Consider the following 22,063-nt stretch of genomic DNA (forward strand, 5'->3'; position numbering starts at 1 on the left):
AGTCAGACAATGTCAGAGAGTCGTATTGGAAGAGTCTTTCTATATTTTTTTGTAATCCTACCAAACTTCAAAGTGTGTCGCTGGTAGAAATGCTGAGAAATTAAAAAAATGCAACAAACAGAAGGCTCTTCTTCTCCGTCCTTTATTGGCTTTGGGTTAGAGGTGGCTCGTAGTGATGAATTGATAGAACATCCCAATTCAGTGATCCTTCTGGAAAATCAACATCTTGATGGAGGAATTGATGAAGGAAATGAAGCAACAACGACACCACAAATTCCGAATCCCTTGTTGAAGAAATTGAAAAAACAAGAATTGGAACTGGAATTATCGGATATGAATTTTGCGTATCATTGTAAATTTCCAGTGGATATTTTGATGAAAGGCTCTTCTGGTATTCGTCAATTAATTTCAAAATTACTTTTTAGTAATCACCGTATCGAAAATAGAGAGAATGACAATTTTGAGAGAGTGCAACAACATCAAGCACTGATAGAAAATAATGAGAATCACCACAATGATGAATTGTTGGGACAGAGATCAACACAAACCATTGTAAAACCAAATAACGATGGAAATAATTTATTGGAGAATCAAATTGGAGTGACGTTTGTTGTGCCGCATGACTTGTCGTTCTCAGATCCATCCATGAATCAATATTTGTTTGAACAATTTTCTCATCAAAGTTTATTGAGCTGGAATTGGAATTCAAAAGCAGATCATACACAAAGTGTCTTTTCAATGATGCAATATTATTATGGACCTTTCAAAGTGTTTTTATTATTTATGGTAATTCTTATTTTCACAACCATCTGCATGGTGAGTCTTGTGAAAGTGTCTTCACTTGGAAAGCATATCGAGAATGTATTATTTGAAACCGTGAGGACTGAAGCATTGAAAGTGAACCATTCAGCAAGCGTCACATCCATTTTGAAGACTGCTCCAGCAATCAAAACTATCATTTATTTAACGCTATTTCTAATAGCAACAATTTTGATCATTCTCATCACATCAATTTATGTGATGCGATTGATATTAATTTTTATAAGGAGAAGAGTGTTACAAAAATTCGCAAAAACCAAGAAGGCTTTCAACTTGGAAGTGCCTCCTCCTCGAGAGAAGCTCGATTTGGTTCTCTATGACGACAATTACAATGGCACTTCTGAAGAGAAAATATCACAAGCTGTTTATGGATACATTCAATTATCCAAACGATTGATAGTCACCAATAGTAATTCCTCAATTCTTTCTCAAAAGACAACCATCCAGTCGTCATCCTCTTCACAAGAATTAGCCATTTCTAATTTCGTGCTAGAGCACATGATGAAATCCATGATTGATTCACACAATTCATCATCATCATCGTCTCCTTCTTCCTCTGTAGATGCATCCATCACAACTTCAAATTCTATTCCTCTATTACAACCTGCCATCATAGAAATTGAACATTTCTTATTGAAAGAACAAATTCCAACCTTTTCCAAACCCCATGAATATCATGCTTCCAATTTTTCCATCGCTCAAGAATTTCTCTTAATTGCACTTGCAATGGCCCGAAAAGAAGTCATGTTTAAGAATTGTGGATTTGTATTGATTCGAGTTCCCTCTGTGCAGTATGGCATGATGCGATTATGTGAACAATTGGGATTTACAATGATTCATCAACAAGTTGGAGAATTTCCAATGAGTTGGAGTGTTTATATGAGTCCATTAAATTGAAAAGGTAAACATTGTTTGTGTTTGGGATTAGTAACGAGGTTGATGAGGAACTGAGGAATTAAGACCATCTCTTCTCTTGAACTCTGTGCTCTCGAACAAACTTCCAAGTTCATCTCTGCTGTCAAATGTCAAATCTGCCATCACTTCTACCCAACAACAATAAAAAAAATTCACTAGAGCATCAACTAATCTCATCAACAATGCCAAGAAACGACAAGAATGAAGAAACATTCACCTTTGCCGTCTGCGGAGGTGGTGCAGTGGTAAGTATTTTCAGGAAATTTCAAAATTAAATTTTCTTGATCATCATTTTGAAACTATATATCATCCAACCCAACAGGGAAAATCATCCATTACGATTCGATGGACTCAAGATACATTTATTGAACTTTACGATCCAACCATCGAAGCAACTTTTAACATTGCTCGAAAAGTTGACAATCAAACTTCGTTTTTAACAATTATTGATACTGCTGGACAAGGTGAGTGTAACTTATTGATGAAATTTTCATAATCATCAATTCTTGTAATGTCAAACTTTACTTTGGATCATGAATCACATACACATCATTGATTATATTTCAACTCGTGTCAAATGTCAAAAAATCCACACAGACGAATTCTCTGCTCTTCAAGACGTCTACATGAGAAACGCTTACGGCTTTGTTCTCGTCTTTGATTGCACTTCCAAAACCACTCTCGAAGAATTACAAAAATACACGGAAAGAATTTACAGAATCAAATCCGAAGAATTCAAACAAGTCGATGGAAAAGATTATCCTGTCATTTTCGTTGGAAACAAATATGATCTCATTCAAGAAAATCCAAAAGGAAAATATTTAACAGAAAAGGAAATTAAGGAGTTTATCAAAACTCAATTAGGACTTTCTGAAAAAACTCCATTTTTATTTGCGAGTGCAAAGAATGGTTTGAATATGAAAGAAGCATTGGAAAACATTGTTCGAGAAATGAGAGAATTTGAAAAAGGTCAAAAACCTGTCACTAATCCATTGAAACCACCCAAGTCGCCAAGAAAGGGAATGTTGTCATCCGTGTCGGATAAGGGTGATACACAAAGTGATTTGGAGAGAATGAACAATTATTGAAATTGTAAAATATCAAACTCTAGATTTTGTAAAAAAAATTAAATATTGAATATTGAATATTCAAATTATTAAAATAAATTAATAATCATTATTGAATCATTGATGAATTATATTAACTTTTGATTTAATATCTCTCATTACCTTTTGAAACTTGGAATTAGGTTTTTGGATGAACATGAAATGTCAATAATTGTCATTTTTGTTGTCTCATATTGAGAAAAAAATGTCCCAACCAGTTTCTGATGAATTTACACTAGCTGTTTGTGGTGGAGTTGTAAGTATTTCTATGATGAATTCGATCACTCTTGCTGTCACTTGTCAATAATTTTTCTAAATCATCACAATGTAACCAACAACTTCACATCTTGGATATCAAATAATATTTCATCAACAGGGAAAATCCTCTCTCACTGTTCAATGGACACAAAACCACTTTATGAAATACTATGATCCAACCATTGAATCCACCTTTTCGGTTCATAAAATTATTGACAACAAGGAGACTCATCTCACCATCATTGACACTGCTGGACAAGATGAATACAAAACATTACGAGATGTCTATATGAGATCTGCTTTTGGATTTGTTTTGGTTTTTGATTGTACTTTAAAATCTTCTTTGGAAGAGTTGAAAGAATTTACAAAACAATTGGAACGTCTTAAAAAGGAAGAAGTTCATGACGAAGAAGAACATGAAAAGAAGTGGAAAGGAAATTTGTATCCTTGTGTGGTAGTGGCAAATAAGTTTGATTTGATACCTGAAGATTATGAAAATCGAGAATTGACAGAAAAGGAAATTAAGGAATTTATGAAAACGGAATTACTACTTTCGGAAAACACACCTTTAATTTTTACAAGTGCCAAAACGGCTTGGAATGTTGTGGAATGTTTCGAAACGATCGTACGAGAAATGAGAGCCTTTTCAAAGGTGGAATTGCCTCCTCAAGAAGTAACCTCTTCACATCAAGCAAATTCGTCAACAAGTAGAAAACGAAATTCATTGTTTTTGACTAAAATGGCATCCGTTTCTGACAGTCATGATTGTCAAAATGATTTAAAAATGTTCTTAATGTAGAATTTTGAAAAATTCTTTTTCACACTTTCTGTGTATATAAAATTAAATTGAAATTTATCAAATTGATTTTAAAATTGATTTAAAATTACAAAATATCTTTTCGTGAACTTCCAACTGGTTCTCTTGTTCTCGCAAGCTTGATATAATGTTCAACACTCATCATACTCGTGGATCCATAAAGTAAGGCAGTATCTCGTTGTTGCTTTTGAATTAACATTTGAATTTGGAAAACTGGTTGCAATGCATAATCTACTCGACATTTTTCCAATCGATTCAAAGCAACTGCGACTTGTTCGAATTTTCCCCAACGAACCATATTATTTTGATGTTTGACATTTTCAGTAATTTCTGTCGAGTAACAATAATTCAATTCCTCTTGATGTAAACAATCAGAATAATGATTTTGAATATACATAATTTCTCGCAAATGAGCTTCAACCACTGGAATGGCTGGTAATCGACATCCATCAAAAATGTCATTATAATTTTGATATCTTTCGTCTTCGACAAATAAAACGTCAGCATAGTGAAATTTTGTTCGAATGTCAAATCCATAAAAGGAATCGTATTTGGACTTGAAATGGAGAAGAGGTGGAGTTGGCATGTGTGAAAATGCAGCATTCGAATTTGACAACTTGTCATCATTTTGAGTTGAAATGGAATTTCGTTCGTATTGATTTTCAATAAATACAGAATATTCAGAATCTAATTGATTATTATTCTCATCGCCGTCTTCATCGTCGGAATGATCATTCATATGGTCACTGTCTGCAGCATTGCTTTTTCGAATTTGAGGACGTTTGGAAGGACTGTTCGAGGTTGTTGACAATAATGAAATATTCTGAGAAGCGTTGTGATGATTGGCATGTGACAGCACATGTAAGGTGCTAAATGTCGAACAAGTACTGAATCGAGTTTGTCCAATCTTGATGGGAATAATCTTTGAATCATGTGAATTTGTGGAATTTGTGGAATTGGGTCTCGATATCGAACTTTCTCTAGAATTCTCATTCGAATGATAAGTGACTAATTCATCTCGTTGTTTCTGTTGTTGTTGTTGTTGTTGTGCCCACAAAATTGCATGATGATGTTTTGGATTTCCCAACACTCTCATGACATGTTTAAACATGTGATTGAAATTTCCTTTTTCTTTCTTTTTAGCATCCAAGAGTGTAAATTGTAAATGATTCTTAATGGCAGGATGTGTGAACATGGTGGCCATGGCATGAGCACTGGCATAGTTTTGAAGTGTATATAATTCAACAATGATGTGTTTCACCTTGTTCATCATTTCAACTCGATCTTTGATATGGGGTTTGTCCAAAATATCTAAAATGAGCCAATTCACACGATCATGAACAAGTTCTAAAAATTTACACAATTTCGGACAACTCATTTTGAAAAATTGAGTTCTAAAACCAGTATTGAGTAAATTGAAATCTAAATGTCCTTGAGTTTTCTTGCAATTATTGAGTGTGAATGAAGTATAATCTAAAAATTCCACACTTGAAATTTCATTAAAGAAAAAGTGATCCACAATTGTGATTTGTCTTGCAAGTTCGAGAGGTGACACGTCGACCCATCTGAGAGATGCTGAAAATACATTTTGTGGAATGACAGGTCTTGGACATTTGGAAGAATCTGTATAAATGGTTTTGTAAAAGTAAAAGAATTCTCCTGTTGATCCACTTGAAGTTTCTTCATCTTCCTTGTCGTGTGGAGAGCTAAATTCATCATCGTCCATATCAAAGTGAGATTTCTTTCGATAGCCACCGCTAGAGTCCGTAGATGTCACAAAATTCGATAATTTGTTTTTAACAAACGAGCTCACCTTGTTGTTTTGACTGGCTTCCACTTCGAGCGATGCAAATTCCATATATTCCTTAATTCCAACTTTCTTTTTGAGAGATTTTTTGTAATTGGCTAGTTTTTGCTTCTTGTGGACATGATCGAGCAAGACATGACTCAATTCTAAAATGTTGTTAATCTTGCTGAGGAAGACGGTTGGTTCTGGCAATTTGGAATGATCGGTTTTCTTCAATTTTCCAATCACAGAGACTTGTTCCACAATCTTGCTCAGAAATTCTAACATGTTTGAATTCCATTGATATTGATAATTGGAAATCCAAAATCGAAGCATGTCAAAACAGCAAATTATAATTTCCAAACATTCAATATGATTCAATAATTGAGACATGGTTCTTGTAATTCTTTCAATGTGTTCACCGATGGATTCTTCCAAAATACTCGTACCGCCAGTTGCAGTGGTCACCTTGTCTAAATTGTAACTTTTCAGAAGGAGCATTAATGGCAAGCTTAATCTTTCAAATATTTTCAATAAAAGACCATCTGGAGAGAGTAAATGTAAATAGCCGACAAAGAATGTCTTTCTGAATAACTCCTTGTTTTCAATATTTGCTTCAGGTCGAATACAATCTTCACCAAAAACTTCAAAATAATCATTAGCGACATCTGAATATTCTCTAAAACGAACATCTTTGATTGCATCATAGAGTCGATGTTCAGTGACGGTAATCATCTCAATGAGCTTGTTGAGAGAAATTCCAAACAGCAATTGCTTCTTATCTTGTTTCATGACATAAAAATTCGAGAATTGATCAAATAAAGAAAGCTCTGGAGGTGTCACGGTTTGTTTCCTCTCTAAAAATTGTTTGATTTGTTTGACATCGTTGGACGTGAGAGATTCGTATGCAATTTTTGGAATAATTGAAAATTCTTCCCAATACGAAGGTTTCAAGCTTGTCTTGTTCGATTGAGAACGTAATAAAAATTTCTGGTAAAAGTTTTGAGTTATTGTTTTGGATGGAATAGCAGTGTTTCTTCTCGCGTTGGCCATACTGTGACGAGCTCTGGAATTTGGAAGTGTTGCTTTCGATCCAATAATTGTCTTTAAAATTTCAACAGTTTGAGAAGCAGTTGGCCGATTGGAAGGAACTGGATCCAGTAATCGACAAATGAGTTTTGCCAACTCCTCGCCGTTTGGAACACACTCTGTAATTTGTTGAGTCAATTGAGCAAAAAAATGATTATTCTGAAAGACCTCAATGTAAAATTGTCGATTCAATACTTGAAAAATCATTTCAAAGAATACACATCCGAGAGACCACATGTCTGTCGAGTAACCAAATGGTTCTTGTGACATCATTTCAGGAGAACAATATTTCACAGTTCCATAAAGTTTTTGATCTGAATTATAGGATGATGCGTGATGGAAAGACAGAGATTCAACAAAAGCATAGGGATCATGGATACTCGTTCCAGATTCTTTCATCTTTTGAATTTCTTTTGCTTCATCTTGTACTTTGAAATCAAGTTTTCGCAATGTTTCAAAATCTCCAATTTTGATCGATTGTTCGTCATTGGTAACAAAAATGTTTTGCGGTTTCAAATCCAAATGCACAAATCCTTCGTGATGTAAATACTGAACTCCTTCTGCAATTTGCAACATGAAATGTAAAAGTTGGTCTCGACTAATGACTTCAAATACAGAACCTAAATGTTGACTTGTTGGAGAAGATGCATTCAATGAATTCGATTGTTCTTTTTGTTTAAATTTTCGTTTGATATATTGATTTAAATCTCCATTCTTAAAGTATTCCATTAAAAAACAAATCCAATATTTTTGAGAATGTGACGTGAGAGAATCATTCAATGAAGAAGAAGAGGACTCATCGGACGTATGATTCTGTTGTTGTTGTATTTGCTGAGAGGATGACGAAGATTCTGACTGGAGACCTGTGACAGAATTGACACTATGATTGCTGTCAAAAGTCACACGAGTAGAACCTTGTTGATTCAACAACAACACCGACGACATGTTAAACTTTTCAAAAAACACATCCTCAATTTCCAACAAATACGGACACTTCAAATGTCTCAATTTCCATCCTTCCGAAATTCTCAAATTCAATTCCTTTTCAGAATGACACAATACTTTTTTCAAAACTTTTGTAATTCGTTCTTTCGTAACAATCATGGCTACTAATTGTTGTGAAGACATGTTGAAATCTAGACCAGAATCCTCATCGAGTGAAGAAGAATTTGAAGAATGAATTCCAGAGGTGCCTCCGCTACTACTACTACTGATGAAACCATCCGAAGAGGAAGTTAAATATTTTACAATTTGATAATTCATGATGTGGAAACACGTCGACGACAGATGGGAATGATGAATTTAGGTTGTGTGTGATGGTTCTTGTTATTTTTGAAAGAACAAACTTTGTGTTTGAAAGAACGAATGAGAATGCTTGTTGTCAATTACTCGGAAAGTCAATGATGTGTTTTTAGGAGAGGGTGATGAAGAGAGAGAGAGTACTGAGATTGGAATTTTTTGTTTGTTGTTGATGATAGTTATAATGAGGGTTTGATGAGACAGTTTCATTAATTTGTCCGTTGTTCATTTAATTTTGGCTGTATTTGAAAAGTGACGTTTTGGAAGATACATGACCTGATAAAATCGTATCTTCTGGGAAATTCATTGAATGAAAAAACACTGTAACAACATTGCAAGATTAATAACGATTAGTCCAATATTAATTTCCATCATTCCAATTCATAATAAGGACATCATTATCTTACGCCATATTGATCTCTTAATTGACGCACAAAAGATAGATGAGATGCAAAATAACTCCAGTTCGTAATAATGTATGGAATGCTAGATTCCATATCTTTGCTCGCCATATTGCATAATTGAGATCGTGATTTGGTAAAATAAATTTTCGCAAAAAAGCACCACTTTTTCTCTCTCATCTTGTAAACGGCAAATTGAGTAATTTCTCGCACCAAGTCCATGTTTGTCGAAGAATCAATTTGTGCCGAACATAACACGTTCCAGAATATAATATTTTGAGGTGGACCTAACACACTCTTCTTTAAATATCGAATAAGGTAATAATGAGGCTCTGGAATGTAAGGATTTTTCTCAAACTCGTCTCGAGAGAATAAGCTTTTAAGGCGCCTATAAATGTCTGCGTCGCTTCCTAATACAAAACTACAACCGCTGGGACTGTCATAGTACTTGTTTCGTTCTGTCTCTTTTAGAATATCTTCTGAGTATGATTGAATAGATCCATTCACTCTCATTAGTTTGCCCTTAATAGAAAGGTCTCGAATGTCAAGACGTTGAAATTTTTTGAAAAGAGGTTCCAAAGTAGTTACAAGCCGAATATCATTGTTACGTAATACGAGATGCTTAAGTTTGGTATGTTGTAAAATGTAGGAGACGTTGAAAGTATGATCGTTGATTCGATTGCCCTCTAAATTAAGGGAAGTCAAATTTGGAATGTTCTCACTGCTCCATGTTGGAACCTGTTTCAAATTCATTTTGATCAAACTGATATCTGTGGCATTGGGTATTTGAAGCATGTGAATAAAGCGAGAATTATCTTCTCTCCAAATAACCTCATCGCTATCTGTAGTCTTTTCAAATGAAAATGTACAACTTTGTAATGTCAACACATTGAGATTGGGCATGTAAAATTGTCTTTCTGAATTGTTGTTGTCATTTTCTTGTTGTGCAATAGAAATTTTGCAATTATCCAACCCTAGTTGTTTCAAATACAGTAAATTTGGTAACAAGTTCAAAGTTGTAAAACTTTGAGCTAAATAGTTGTCTCTAATATTAGCAAATTCTAATTTTTCACAAGTATTCGATACTACTTGGGGAAGAAAAATCTTTGAATTGGTGTTGTTCGGGCCCCTTATTGTTAACGATTTTGTTTTCACTTTGAATGAGCTCATCAGCTCAGTAGATGATCCTCCATCTACCAGCACCTCCAATGATGAAAACGCAAGTTGATCCATAATTGGTAACAATTGAATAGCCTCTTCACTTGTAAGAACCACTTTTTCAACGAGTACCGTTGTGTTTTTTCCAAACATTTGTGAAATGTCAATCATTTCTTGAACTAAAAAGACTCCACCAACAGTCAATCGATCAATTTGAAGACCTTGTTCCAGTGCATTCGTTAGTGCTTTCATGGTGCCGTTACAAATCTTCACATGTTTGATGACAAGATTTGAAAATTGGGCCATCAATAGAATATTGCTGCAAACGAGTTGAGCAATATCTAAAAACAATGATTTACAAGTATTGGCAACAACTGATAAATCTTTGTAGTAGTGCAGTTCATCCACGATCATCACGACCTCCTTCCGATTCGAATGGCAGGCCAAATGTTCCAATACCATCTTTGCTACATTCATTCTCGTGTTATGATTCAATTCTTGCTGTTTTTGACTCGATGGATAGGGCCAATAACCCACTCTCAAACCTTTCACGAAATAAATCATGGATTTAAAAACCGTCTTGTTGATTTGTTGTTGTGGTTGTGGTGGATGATCCGTAGTACTACTGCTTGTTGAAAGATTCACGACAATTGTATGATGATCTTGTTGTTGAATGAGCCTTGCGATCGGTTTTGAAACAAGATACAACGTATTGAGAAGAAAGGGAACATTCAAGTACGGAATGATTTCATGAATGAAGAGAGAACCATTAGCACTCTCGAGGAGTAGATCTCGCCAACGAGTGGAAATGAGAGGCTCCGATGATGATGAATCACTCGGTGGATTGCATGATGATACTGTCAACATTAAATCGGATGATGACATTTTTTGTTTTGGTCAACAGGTGTTTTGGCATGAGTAGTTGGAGAATGATACAATTGGTGTGTCAGTGGTGACAGTGTTCTGTGCTGAAGAACCGAATTTGAATTCATCATCTTGATTTATGTCACGGAATGAAAATTGTTGAAGTTCGAGTAGTGGCTAGAACATCACCAACTTCACACGTTACTGTTGAATAAATAGATGAAATTTTCCAAAAGATATTAATAGTCAAAGCAAGAAACAAAAAAATTAAAGTATACTACCTCAGTTAATCCAAAATGAAGAGAACTAAAGAACAAACAACCATTCTTGATATCATTAAATCGGAATCCAAGAAGAAAAAAGTTGAAAATACTACTCCAATTAAGCCTGTTAATACCAATGTCACAAATACATCATCCACATCAGCAACTTCCTCCTCACAAACTGATTCAACAAAAAATTTTACCTATCTCATCAATGACATTGATACTAATGGATCTCAAGTAAAATATGTTCCAAATTTTCTCTCCAAAACAGAGTCAAAACAATTGTTTGACAAACTCATGCAAGTGTGTACATGGGAACGAGATGAGTATAACATTTTTGGAAAGAAAATATTATCACCTAGAAAAATTTCAGCATTTGGAGAAACAAACTATGTCTCAAAACTAAAAGGTAATTATTCACAGCGCCATAGAAGACCAACACATAGTGAGTGGCCTGAAGAATTAATTGCTCTTAAGGAAAAGGTTGAAAAATTCACAGGTGAACAATTCACATTCGCCTTAATTAATAGATATGACAGTGGTCAAGATTCCATCATGTGGCATTCTGATCAAGAAAAAGACTTGGCTCAACATTCATCCATTGTGTCTATTTCATTGGGAGAAGTACGAGACTTTCAATTTAGACCAATTCCTGACAAACGTGACAATGAAGAAGGTGAGAATGAATCATCTAATAAGGATGGGAAGAAACGAAAAAAGAGCCCAATTATCACTAAGGCTCTTGAAAATGGTTCAATGGTTGTCATGAATTATCAGACACAACGTAATTATCAACATGCACTTCCAAAAAGAAAAAATGTTCAAGGAGTAAGATTGAATGTAACTTTTAGACATGTAGTGAGATAAATTGTAATAATCATTATTGGTGTTATGGTTGCAAAAAGTGTGAGTTACATACCAATAAGTTAAAATATTCATTTTCAATCATTGTAAAATCGTCTATTTGGCCTATACAGATGTGTTGGATCGATTCAACTCGAGGTCTGTGGAATCCATGTCATCCATGACGGAGTCTTTAATCAATTCCTGTTGTTTTTCCAGTTCCTTTTTATAGTTGCGAATTCTTCTAGTGGCAATAAAACTCAATACGATAAATGGAGAGCATGCAGCTAGTGCAACCACCGATGTTAAAATTAAAATAATTACATCTGTCTGTACATCTAATTCTGGCATGGACTTGAATCTCTCAATCATTAAATGCATGACACTCACGCCTACACCTGCTAAAATCATTCGTCCAACCTGAAAAAGTCGAATGAAATTCCAAAATTCAAGATGTAACACATATTTCACCAATTGGGAATATTCAATATCATATTATGTGTGTAAAAAAGTATTTCGTCACCATTCATGATTTGCCAACTCTTCTCATCAACACATACCTGAAATAATATTGTCAACACTGAACACACCAACCAAATAATACTACAATAATAACGTATATTTGCAGTTTTCAAAGCTCTAGAAATAAAAATTGGATTCCACATGTTTCTATTCGCCTGATCGACAGCACTTCCCAAACTTTGTCCAAAATCTCCAACTGCAGCTCCGGAGCCATGAATGGACACACCCATACTGTCGCTCACGACATTACTTGGCTTACTACCCGGATACAGACTTGCCACAATTCCACACACCGATCCTACCACCATCACCGTTCCCGTAAACAAATGTAACAATGAAACTCCCACCATAAATGCCGTCAATTTACTTGTCATTGTTTTATCATATTTTTCCAATTCATCCACATCTCCTAAAGCCACAAATGTATTAATGGCCACTGCAAACACAATGATTGCAAACGTAAATTTTACAACACAACTCAACCAATAAAGCATTAATTTTCTCGGATGAGATTTTATAAGTGCCAACGTGAAGGAAGAAGGAGCCTCATGATCCGATGGGATGGTGGTTTGATGATGATGGGAGGAAGGGATCATCGGATGATGCTGATGAGAATGTCTTGTTCGGGAAGGATGAGAAATTTCCTCATGATGATGATCATCATCATCACGGACCACTTCTTCTAACACAACATTCGGAGACATTGAATTTTTTAATGATGATGACGACTGTATGATTTTCTTGAAAAGACAATTTTTTTTTGAAATTCAAATTAGGACCTTTTGACAATTCAAGGCCTGTTTAGTAGTTTCACTAAGATCGTAGTCTCAGTTTGTGGGATGTTAATTTCAGAAGATCAAGGTCAGAATCATTGAGTCAATCCAAAGGATCAAATTCATTCCAATAGAATCAGAAAAGAGAACTCGAGATTAACAAAAAGATCATCTTAAAAAAAAATATTACAGCCTTTGTTGCCTCATCATTACACACCCTCATTCATCATGACCAATATTACTTCGGAACAAGTTACTTGTGCGGTTTGCTCTAAAAAATCAAAACAAGATGTTTTAATCTCTACCAATACGATGGGAGGTTCCGATCTTGATTTACGTCCTCCTCCCATGAAACGAGATACCATGAATTGTTGGTTACAACGATGTGCTCATTGTGGATACGTTTCCTATGATATTAGTGTCTTACCTGAGAATGAAGAAGGTCATGAAGGAGTATCATTGGAGAAGGTGAAAGAAATTATTGAATCCGAAGATTATGTCGAACAATTACATAATAGTTCATTGTCTCCTTTGGCTAATACTTTCTTGTGTTATGCCATTTTGCAAGATAAGGGATTTAGAAATTATGCAGCAAGTGGATGGGCATCTCTTCGTGCTGCTTGGGTCTGTGACGATGGAGTCATCCATGACAAGTTCAATGAAGAGAAACATTTGGACAATGCTGTGAAATGTAGAAAGAAGGCAATTTATTGGTTTGAAAAGTGTCGTTCATTATCAGTACCTTTTGTCCAACAAAACGGAACAGAAGAAATGATTTTAACTGATCTCTTCAGAAGATGTAGAATGTGGGAAGATGCTGAAAAGGAACTTCAACGAGCACAAGTCTTTAAGGATGAAATTGATGACTTTGTTTGGAAATTAATTGAATATGAAATGTATTTGGTGAAGAAGCAAGACACTGAATGCCACAAGGTCAGTGATGCACAACTGAACTTTAATAAGGACGGCGACTCCACTGTCACCAATGAGAACAATACTGCTCCTCGAAGTAGTAGGGATTGAACATGATTCTTTAGAATTCATCAAAACTCCAAATTACCTTTAAGAAAAGCAGTTTGTTTATAAACTTTCAGCAAAATCGATCAACCAAACTATTACCATTCGATTTGTGGAATCAGAATGGATATTCATGTATTAGCAACTGCGTTCAGTTATTATAATTAGGTTTCCTAAAAAATGCTCCAAAATAACCATGTTCCATTCTTGCTTGAAATAATGCGTCGCTATACTGTAGAGCAAAACCATTACATTTAAGAGCTTCCATAACTAATTCTGGATCGTTCTTCAAAGCATCTTCTGCATAATAAAGAGCAAAGCCATTGTTTTTCACAGCCTCCAACAATATTTCCTTGTCGTTCAAATGCTCACGAACACCACAGATTTGAATACCATTTAGCTTGACCATTTCCATTACAAATGATTTGTCTGAGCGTAATTCTGGAACTGCATATCGGAGAAGTGGGAAATGTCCAAACTCGATAATGGCATTCCGTATGACTTCTTTGTCTCTTAATAACTCTGGTGAGGCATATTCAATAGCACCGTTGTAACTTTGGATAGCTGTCCATACAATTTCTAGATCTCCTCTAAGCTCGTCTGAAACAAAGGCAAAAGCAAAACCGCTATGTTTGATAGCAGTCAATACAACCTCTCTGTCAGCTTTCATTCGTGCAGACGCATGATGTATGAAATAACCTTCCCTTGACACTGCACACAAAGTAACTTCTTTGTCATCCTGCAGTTCTTCAGATACATAGCAATAAGCTCGTGGTCTTGTTCGATCGCCAACAATGCAATTTCCTTGTCATTTCTCAAGTCATCGGATGCAAATTCAAGTATGTTGCCGTTGAAGCCAAAAGAACAATTACAGCAATTTCTTTCAAAAACCATCAGTAAAACACAGTCCTGATGACGCAAGGGTTTATTAATAACCTTGTTTGTTTTGGAGGTTTTGTTTTTTTAATCGGTTTTAAATTACTCAGCACTAAAATAAAAGAGAATTTATTACAAACACAACAAGTCATTTTTATCATCAACTGTCAGTTCCTGACGAACCATTTATTCATTCTTTGAATCAAAAGTGTTGTTTTGGAGGTGGATAAGGAATTGTCAAGGCGTTCACTTTTCCATGATCAGTTCGGACGAAAAGAATGAATCAAGTTATTCAAATTGATAGAGTTTCAATTCAATGAGTCATTCAATACTGATAGAGTTTCAACTCTTGTTGAGGTTATCAAAAAAAAAACTCAACAACAACCTTAATCTCAACGAATGAAGAGAAGTAGAGAGGATGAACCTACTCATCCTCCTACTAATCCATCTCTTGCACACAGCATCATTCCATTCTGGGATGAGTACTCACAACAAGTATCGGATAAGCTTTGGGCATGTGCTAGAGATTCCTTTCATGAGTTTAATCAGTACAACAACAAGGGATGCACTGACGGATGGTTCAACTTTTCTCAATTCAGTGTGATTGAATCAAAGCCAGTGTTTGATGTTCCACTCAATGTCCATCACTCTATAACAGAGAATGTGGCTTTTGATAACTCTAAAAAGCCACCTCAGCTCAAGAAAGCAAAAAAGAATCAAAAGGTGGCCCAAAAATTTCAAGCAGACAAATCATTGAAAATCCGACTCTACCCCAATGAACAAGAAAGGACAACATTGAATCAGTGGATGGGAACTGCTCGTTGGATCTACAACAGGTGTTTAGAATTTACACACAACTTCAAAGATGTCAAGAAAAATAAGAAGAATTTCAGAACGTTTGTGGTGAACAACGATAATTATCAGACAGAAAATCAGTGGGTTGTGAATACTCCTTATGACGTAAGAGATGCTGCCGCTATTGAATTGTTGACTGCTTTCAACACTAATTTTGAAAAGAAGAAGGCTGGAACGATTGACAAGTTCATGATCCCTTCAGAACTAGAGCTAGCTATAGGTCTATTGCTATGGTGACCTTGATCAGTACTCTTACTGGCGGTTGGTTTACTACTATGTGATGGATCCATGTTGTTGGTAGGTAATGATAGACACAAAGATTGCTTCACAAAGCTAGAGAGCATCCGTGGACACACATTTATATTGTCAACGAAGCGTACACATCCAAAACTTGCTCATGTTGTGGACATGTTTATACAGTTGGATCATCGGAAGTGTTTCGTTGTCCATCATGTGGCTCAATTTTTGACAGAGATATCAATGGAGCCAGAAATATTCTTCTTCGATTCCTTACTACTCATGGAATTAGTTTTTGAGCACCTTGTGTGTTGGGTCTTCCCCACCTTGTGTGCGTTGGGTCCTTTCCCCTGGCTTTCACTCTTTGAGTGTTTGCTTGCAAGATCAGCACTTTGTTCGATTTGTTTGTTTTGTTCAAATTGTTGATTTAAATAAAGGCGTCATGTTTCACAGCAGCAAGTACAATTTCACGATCACCCTTAAATTGGTCCTTCACATAACGGAGTGATTTTCCATTATGTTGAACTGCTTCCAACACAAACTCTCGATCGTTCTGTAATTCTTGAGAGGCCAACATGATGGTTTCGTAAGCTTGCTTAATAGCCGTGAGCACGAATAATTTCTCATTTCGTAATTCGGAAGGAGCATAATGCAATTCTAAGCCACACCGCTGAATTGCTTCCCATAGAACCTCTTTGTCTTTTTGTAATTCCAATGATACTCTGGGTAAATAAAGAAAATTTTGATCCCGACACTTTTTCAAATGATCCAAGATAAATACTTTGTCGTTCATGAACTCGATTGGAATGAAGGATCTATGTTCTAATTCAATGTTCTTTAACCATTTCTTCTTTCCCGATTGTTGTCGTTGAAATTTAATTTTAAGCAAATTCTCCAAACTGCAAATCGTAAAGTGAGAAGAATTTGGGTTTTCAAATCGGACGGAATCATCATGGTGAGAAGAAAAATCCATCAATATTATTTGAACACAAGGATGATTCATGGTGTTGTTGTTATTGTGCAAAAATTCAGTAATCATCATCAGCCTTTAGTAAGTATTCATTAAATTTTGTTTATAATAATAATAATAAATTGAACGATGAGAACATTAAATATCGCGAGGTGGAACCTTCCTCATATTGGAAAATGATCTTCGAATACGGGTTTGAAGTAACACTCTTTTCCTTTGTATTGATACCTATTACAATATTTTACAAATCATCCATCCGTTTTTCTATTTTTTAATTGTTGAATGTTCCACATTGAATGAGCTCCTTTTATTATTATTGCTACCAAATTATCATTCATTAATTTTCACAACCAAGCTTGCATGCTCTCCTTCTTCCACCTTCTTCTCGTTTCTCTGTTCTGTACATCTTCGATAACATCTCAAAATTCTCAATGCCACCACACTAAAGAGTCCCATGCCAACACTTGTCATCAACAATGCAAACGTCAAGGTTGGAATATAACTCGTCGAGCTAGGAAACCATGTCAAATCATTGAAATAATTCAAAAAACAAAAGTATTTGACATGAAGTAAAGGTTGATTCAACACTTGTTGTGCTTTTTCGAGATTAGTGGTTATAAAACCAGACAACAATTGAGAAGGAATGGTTTCATGCATCAATTGAACCTGCCATGACGGAGCATAACATGTACTGACACCACTCGTACATGCTTCATTCAATGGTTTTTCAATCCAATCTCCTGATTTGGAATAGACTTGATCTTGCAACTCACGAGAGAAGACTGGTGTGAAAATTGTACTTGAGGGATAGTATTGAGTTTGGATGGATAAGGGAGCGTGGAACTGAATCTTTTTGTTGGTAACAACGTTGCAATCGTAATCGGTACAAACATGTGCATTCAAATTTCCATTCAACACGTGACAGGTTTGAACATGGACATGATTCAATTCGAATTGATCTGCCAAGAATGAGTTCAAGATGATAAAAAACGAAGCAATGGAAATAACGAGAATAACAATCAAGATGAAACGTAAGGGATCCTTGCGAATCAAATTACGAATGGCAATAATTTGTTCTTTTCCAATCATTCCGGCAAAGGCAAAGGTGGTCAGTCCTGTAGTAGATGAATTCATGAAGTTGAGTTTTTTCCTTGGTGAAATTTTAGTGAAATGCTGAAATGCATTTGGTTGTGTGAGTTTGAGTTGGAAACGAGTTGGAAATGCAGAAATTACGGAGTTATTGAATGAATTTCAGCTAAAACACCGCCTTTTTTTTTCGTACAAACCTTGTTTCATTGAGTTATGATGTTACAGGATTTATGGACACATTGGAAAGCCGGTAGAACTGGCCAAGTTCACCACAAGTTTTTTTGAATTGGATTTCGCACATATAACTTGAGTTTCCAAATCTATCCCCAATGGAAATACTCATGGATCTGTGTTCACATGTCAAAAATTGTACAAGTTTTTATTGTTGTTGATTATTTGTTGTTAAATTGAACGTGGAAATCCAATTTCGTCGATAGGGCACCGAAGGTTCATAATCGCCCAAGGATGAACTATCTGCCAGTTTGCTCATCATATCAATCTCAATGGTACTCAAAGCTTCTGGGTTAAATGGGCAATTAATTTCTTCCTTACAATGAACGAGTACGTTTCCTTTTTGTGTGACAACATGCTTAGATTGACTAAGCTGTTCTAATGACTCTTTATGGAGAGTCAATCTTGCATTTTGTTTGGTCAGTGGATAATCTTTGCTATTTCTATCCACTGGTTTTTTAGATTGTGTGACACGAACCCAGAAACTTCGGTCAAATAATTGTAACAACCAACGATCCCATTGACCTTCAAAGCTGTTAAAGTAATCATTACCTTGACCAAAAGCACTCTTAATTTGAAAATATAAATTATCCACATCTCGATGTTCTTTAAATGTAATAAAATCTTTTTCATTCCAATTGAAAATTGTTGCATTTGTACCATTCTTATTGATGTATGAAAGTTGTGGAGATGGAGGCATGTCACACACCATCGAAGAACCTGCAGTCATGACTCCAGGCGAAGAAGAAGTCGAAGTGACAGTAGTATTCGAAAAAGTAGTAGCTGTGGAAATAATAGATGCACGTGTTGAGGTCGCTGATTGAGGAGGAGAGGCAACAATTCCAGCCATCGTAGATTTTGTAGGAGATGATCCCATGCCATGGTTATTCGTTTTGGTTGGAGTCGACGAGGATGTTGTCTTTTTCTTCTTTCCATATAATACTTCTTTCACTTCTTCGTTGGTATAAAAGGCAATTGAGGAATAACCATCTCGTTGGATTCGATGCAAAAACATTTCAACACTCGTTCCGAAAAGTCTTATTGGAATTTCAGGAGTGTTGCCATGATCACGATGTGAATTTCCTATATGAATGGGGCTCGAAGATGCCAAATTTCCAGTTGGATTGGTAATTCCCACTGGTGGCAATGGAGGTACAAATGATGCTTGAGTGGCAGTGACAGGTAATGGTGAAAACAAATTTTCAGATTCCAACAATTCCAAAACATCCCTCACAAAATGTTGATGATTACAATTCTTTAAATCGTACACAAAATTGCCATTCCATAAGCAACATAAATTGGAGAGTTTGATGAGTGCCTTTTCTACATTTTCACCTTCAATTTTACGAAGAGGAATGTAATGATAGTTGTGATTGAGACGAGTGCCATGAGGAGACTTTCGAGAAGGAACAATGAGAGAATATTCATTCCATTCTAATAACCAATTACCAATGGCAATGGCAGATCTGTGTATGAAATCAATAGAATCAATTTTAGAAATTGGAACACAATGACAGCTCTGACACTTACCTAAATACATTATGTTCAAAACCTGATGGAATTTGAATGAGACGAGAATCTGCAACTTCCAACAAGACAATATAGACCTGTAAATACATGGACTTGTCTGTGATTGGATTTCCACCTCCACGTCCGACAGCATTCGAAAGTTGTTGTTGTTGTTTCTTCTTTGATCCTCCAAACCAATTAAAACGTTTCTTTTTCTTTTCATTCGTTGATGGCGATGTTTCTGGTGAACTTGCATCACTGTCAATACTATAATTCATCTTGTATCTACCAATTGCCTTATTTTGCTCAATGAGAGATCTCGTTGGGTTATCGAATAACATGTAATTGAAACAATCTGGAAGTGCCAAATTTTGTGCAATGAACATCTTTTCAGTGAGGGTAAAGTCGTGTTGAAGAACAGAAATCTTTTTCAAAACGTTACAGCTACATTTGAGTTCATCGATATTCAATGAATTCCAAGAAATGTAAATTGGAAGGGATTGAAGAGGTGTTGAGTTGGATGGGATAGTCGAAGAAGGTGAGTGATTTGCAGTCGTTGTTTCATTCTTGACGCTTTCCAATGATGGTGACATGATGGAATACAGAAATTTCAATTCTTCTTGACAATATTCAATACATGTTGCATTGAAAGATTGTGTGAATGCTTCAAGTGACGAAAATGTGAAAGTTTGAGCTGTTGCTTGCTGAGAAGATGCTTCATCTTGTGCATTCATTGTTGGAGGTGTACGAACCATTTGTGGTGTCAAGAGTTGAGGAGAATTGGAGAGTGATCCACCCATCTCATCACTTCCACCGTAAAAATTCTCAGATTCAATGAGACGGTCCGATAGCGATTGATATCTGGTTCTTACTTTTTTCAAATGTTCTAAAAAGACAAGATCCGAGTCCAACATGTTGGCATTTCCCTCCTTGCATTGAATTAAATCTTCAATATTTACAGTATTCACATTTCGAACAATATACAAGTCATTATAACCACTGAGTTCACTTCCGCTCAATTCGTCATAGTCCGTTCCCGTTGAGCTATTGTCACTGTGCAAGTGTGACGAAAATTCGGGTAAGCTCGTACTCTTTTTAGAAATGACGGAATCAAAAAGATTTTGTTTTTGTGAAAGAAGCAAGACAGCATTTCCCGAAGGTGCATTAGGGTTGAAATTCATGGTCAACGTTGAAATGAATTTGCTTGAATTGTATGGATTATTGTGTTGCTGAGTCATCATGGTTGGAAGCGATTTTGGTGATCCCACTTGTGGTAAACCATTGCTGGGTGGTGAAAACGCTTCCACACTATCTGTGGTTGATGAAGCTGATGAACAATTTGAGTCCAGTGACGTGCTGGAATTTGCTCGATTTGGTTCTCCTGCTGATCCCAACACTTGAAAGGATCCTCTATGATGATGATAGTGTCGTGTTGAATTTGGTGAATCGGTTTTTGATCGCAATTGCTGTTGTTGTTCACCAACACCATTGGATTCTATACAGTCATTACTGCAAGAAGAAGTATTATTTCCATTTTCAGAAATTGTCATCATTGAAGTCTCTTGAGGCAAGAGCTGCGTGCTTAAAATTGCTGGTTTGATGTTGTGATTTCTATCACCGAGAAGAATGACTTGAAGAATTGTTTCTTCTTGTTGCGGTGGTGTTGTTGTCGTAGTGGAAGATGATCGCTGATGATCAGAAGTTGTTGTTGATCCTTGCTTGTCACTACTACTACTCTGCACAGTTGTGAGATCCATTGGGTGGGTATTAGGTTTGGTTGTTGGTGTTGAATGTGCATCGCTCATTGGCTCAATAACCACTTGAGACATTTTTTGCGCAAGTTTTGTGTTGGACGGACGAGGGAAATGATCAATCGATCGAGCGCACGTCTGTGTCAAACTTCGAAGGGTGCTGACACTTTTTATCAGCAAAGTAGTTCCTGTAGAGGATTTTGAGTGTTAGAAAAAAAGTCAATGGTTTTGATATGTCAACACTGGTTTTGGAAAGGCAAGTACATCCAAAACCAAGTCAACAAAAAAATTGCAATCTGGTCCTGATAATTGTTGATGTGTAAACAGATGACAAGGAGTTTGAAATGAGTCATTTCGATTGGAAATCATGGTCTTATTTAAAACGCCTTGAAAGTCGATCCAGTTGCCGTATTCTCACAAACTCCTGTCTCTGTTATTTAGAGAAGGTGAACTCATAGCTTGTTATTACTGAAAAGACTTACGTGAGATTTATTGTCGTTAGTGAGGCCCAAAACCAAGGTCAAAGAGCTTGGACAATGACACTTTTACACAAAATGTCGTAATATCCACAAGGTTCTGATCTTTTCACTGTGACAAAAGGCAGTACATTCT

The 22,063-nt window shown here is 35.9% G+C and overlaps 13 protein-coding genes across 13 annotated transcripts; 6 read left to right on the forward strand and 7 right to left on the reverse strand.

Annotated features, from left to right (window-relative positions):
* Positions 1 to 108: 108 nt before the first annotated feature.
* Positions 109 to 1,716, forward strand: C9374_009811 (uncharacterized protein; the record flags this gene model as incomplete). The annotated part of the gene is made up of 1 exon (XM_044700040.1): positions 109 to 1,716. One exon carries the CDS (start codon positions 109 to 111, stop codon positions 1,714 to 1,716), a length of 1,608 nt encoding a protein of 535 aa, XP_044555128.1.
* A 200-nt stretch (positions 1,717 to 1,916) lies between these two features.
* On the forward strand, positions 1,917 to 2,822 carry C9374_009812 (uncharacterized protein; the record flags this gene model as incomplete). Its single annotated transcript, XM_044700041.1, has 3 exons — positions 1,917 to 1,979; positions 2,057 to 2,198; positions 2,332 to 2,822. 3 exons carry the CDS (start codon positions 1,917 to 1,919, stop codon positions 2,820 to 2,822), a joined length of 696 nt encoding a protein of 231 aa, XP_044555129.1.
* A 223-nt stretch (positions 2,823 to 3,045) lies between these two features.
* Positions 3,046 to 3,897, forward strand: C9374_009813 (uncharacterized protein; the record flags this gene model as incomplete). Its single annotated transcript, XM_044700042.1, has 2 exons — positions 3,046 to 3,096; positions 3,217 to 3,897. The coding sequence occupies 2 exons, from the start codon at positions 3,046 to 3,048 to the stop codon at positions 3,895 to 3,897; spliced, it is 732 nt and encodes a 243-aa protein (XP_044555130.1).
* Positions 3,898 to 3,982: 85 nt separating this feature from the next.
* C9374_009814 (uncharacterized protein) lies at positions 3,983 to 8,053 on the reverse strand (the record flags this gene model as incomplete). The annotated part of the gene is made up of 1 exon (XM_044700043.1): positions 3,983 to 8,053. One exon carries the CDS (start codon positions 8,051 to 8,053, stop codon positions 3,983 to 3,985), a length of 4,071 nt encoding a protein of 1,356 aa, XP_044555131.1.
* A 434-nt stretch (positions 8,054 to 8,487) lies between these two features.
* Positions 8,488 to 10,533, reverse strand: C9374_009815 (uncharacterized protein; the record flags this gene model as incomplete). Its single annotated transcript, XM_044700044.1, has 1 exon — positions 8,488 to 10,533. One exon carries the CDS (start codon positions 10,531 to 10,533, stop codon positions 8,488 to 8,490), a length of 2,046 nt encoding a protein of 681 aa, XP_044555132.1.
* Positions 10,534 to 10,808: 275 nt separating this feature from the next.
* C9374_009816 (uncharacterized protein) lies at positions 10,809 to 11,645 on the forward strand (the record flags this gene model as incomplete). The annotated part of the gene is made up of 1 exon (XM_044700045.1): positions 10,809 to 11,645. One exon carries the CDS (start codon positions 10,809 to 10,811, stop codon positions 11,643 to 11,645), a length of 837 nt encoding a protein of 278 aa, XP_044555133.1.
* A 102-nt stretch (positions 11,646 to 11,747) lies between these two features.
* On the reverse strand, positions 11,748 to 12,847 carry C9374_009817 (uncharacterized protein; the record flags this gene model as incomplete). Its single annotated transcript, XM_044700046.1, has 2 exons — positions 11,748 to 12,041; positions 12,182 to 12,847. 2 exons carry the CDS (start codon positions 12,845 to 12,847, stop codon positions 11,748 to 11,750), a joined length of 960 nt encoding a protein of 319 aa, XP_044555134.1.
* Positions 12,848 to 13,144: 297 nt separating this feature from the next.
* Positions 13,145 to 13,939, forward strand: C9374_009818 (uncharacterized protein; the record flags this gene model as incomplete). Its single annotated transcript, XM_044700047.1, has 1 exon — positions 13,145 to 13,939. One exon carries the CDS (start codon positions 13,145 to 13,147, stop codon positions 13,937 to 13,939), a length of 795 nt encoding a protein of 264 aa, XP_044555135.1.
* A 145-nt stretch (positions 13,940 to 14,084) lies between these two features.
* Positions 14,085 to 14,603, reverse strand: C9374_009819 (uncharacterized protein; the record flags this gene model as incomplete). Its single annotated transcript, XM_044700048.1, has 1 exon — positions 14,085 to 14,603. The coding sequence occupies one exon, from the start codon at positions 14,601 to 14,603 to the stop codon at positions 14,085 to 14,087; it is 519 nt and encodes a 172-aa protein (XP_044555136.1).
* A 605-nt stretch (positions 14,604 to 15,208) lies between these two features.
* C9374_009820 (uncharacterized protein) lies at positions 15,209 to 15,901 on the forward strand (the record flags this gene model as incomplete). The annotated part of the gene is made up of 1 exon (XM_044700050.1): positions 15,209 to 15,901. The coding sequence occupies one exon, from the start codon at positions 15,209 to 15,211 to the stop codon at positions 15,899 to 15,901; it is 693 nt and encodes a 230-aa protein (XP_044555137.1).
* Positions 15,902 to 16,328: 427 nt separating this feature from the next.
* On the reverse strand, positions 16,329 to 16,904 carry C9374_009821 (uncharacterized protein; the record flags this gene model as incomplete). The annotated part of the gene is made up of 1 exon (XM_044700051.1): positions 16,329 to 16,904. The coding sequence occupies one exon, from the start codon at positions 16,902 to 16,904 to the stop codon at positions 16,329 to 16,331; it is 576 nt and encodes a 191-aa protein (XP_044555138.1).
* Positions 16,905 to 17,201: 297 nt separating this feature from the next.
* C9374_009822 (uncharacterized protein) lies at positions 17,202 to 18,005 on the reverse strand (the record flags this gene model as incomplete). The annotated part of the gene is made up of 1 exon (XM_044700052.1): positions 17,202 to 18,005. One exon carries the CDS (start codon positions 18,003 to 18,005, stop codon positions 17,202 to 17,204), a length of 804 nt encoding a protein of 267 aa, XP_044555139.1.
* Positions 18,006 to 18,339: 334 nt separating this feature from the next.
* Positions 18,340 to 21,529, reverse strand: C9374_009823 (uncharacterized protein; the record flags this gene model as incomplete). Its single annotated transcript, XM_044700053.1, has 2 exons — positions 18,340 to 19,657; positions 19,722 to 21,529. The coding sequence occupies 2 exons, from the start codon at positions 21,527 to 21,529 to the stop codon at positions 18,340 to 18,342; spliced, it is 3,126 nt and encodes a 1,041-aa protein (XP_044555140.1).
* Positions 21,530 to 22,063: the final 534 nt, after the last annotated feature.

Source organism: Naegleria lovaniensis, assembly GCF_003324165.1.
Source record: "Naegleria lovaniensis strain ATCC 30569 chromosome Unknown tig003, whole genome shotgun sequence".
Taxonomy (NCBI): domain Eukaryota; phylum Heterolobosea; class Eutetramitea; order Acrasida; family Naegleriidae; genus Naegleria; species Naegleria lovaniensis.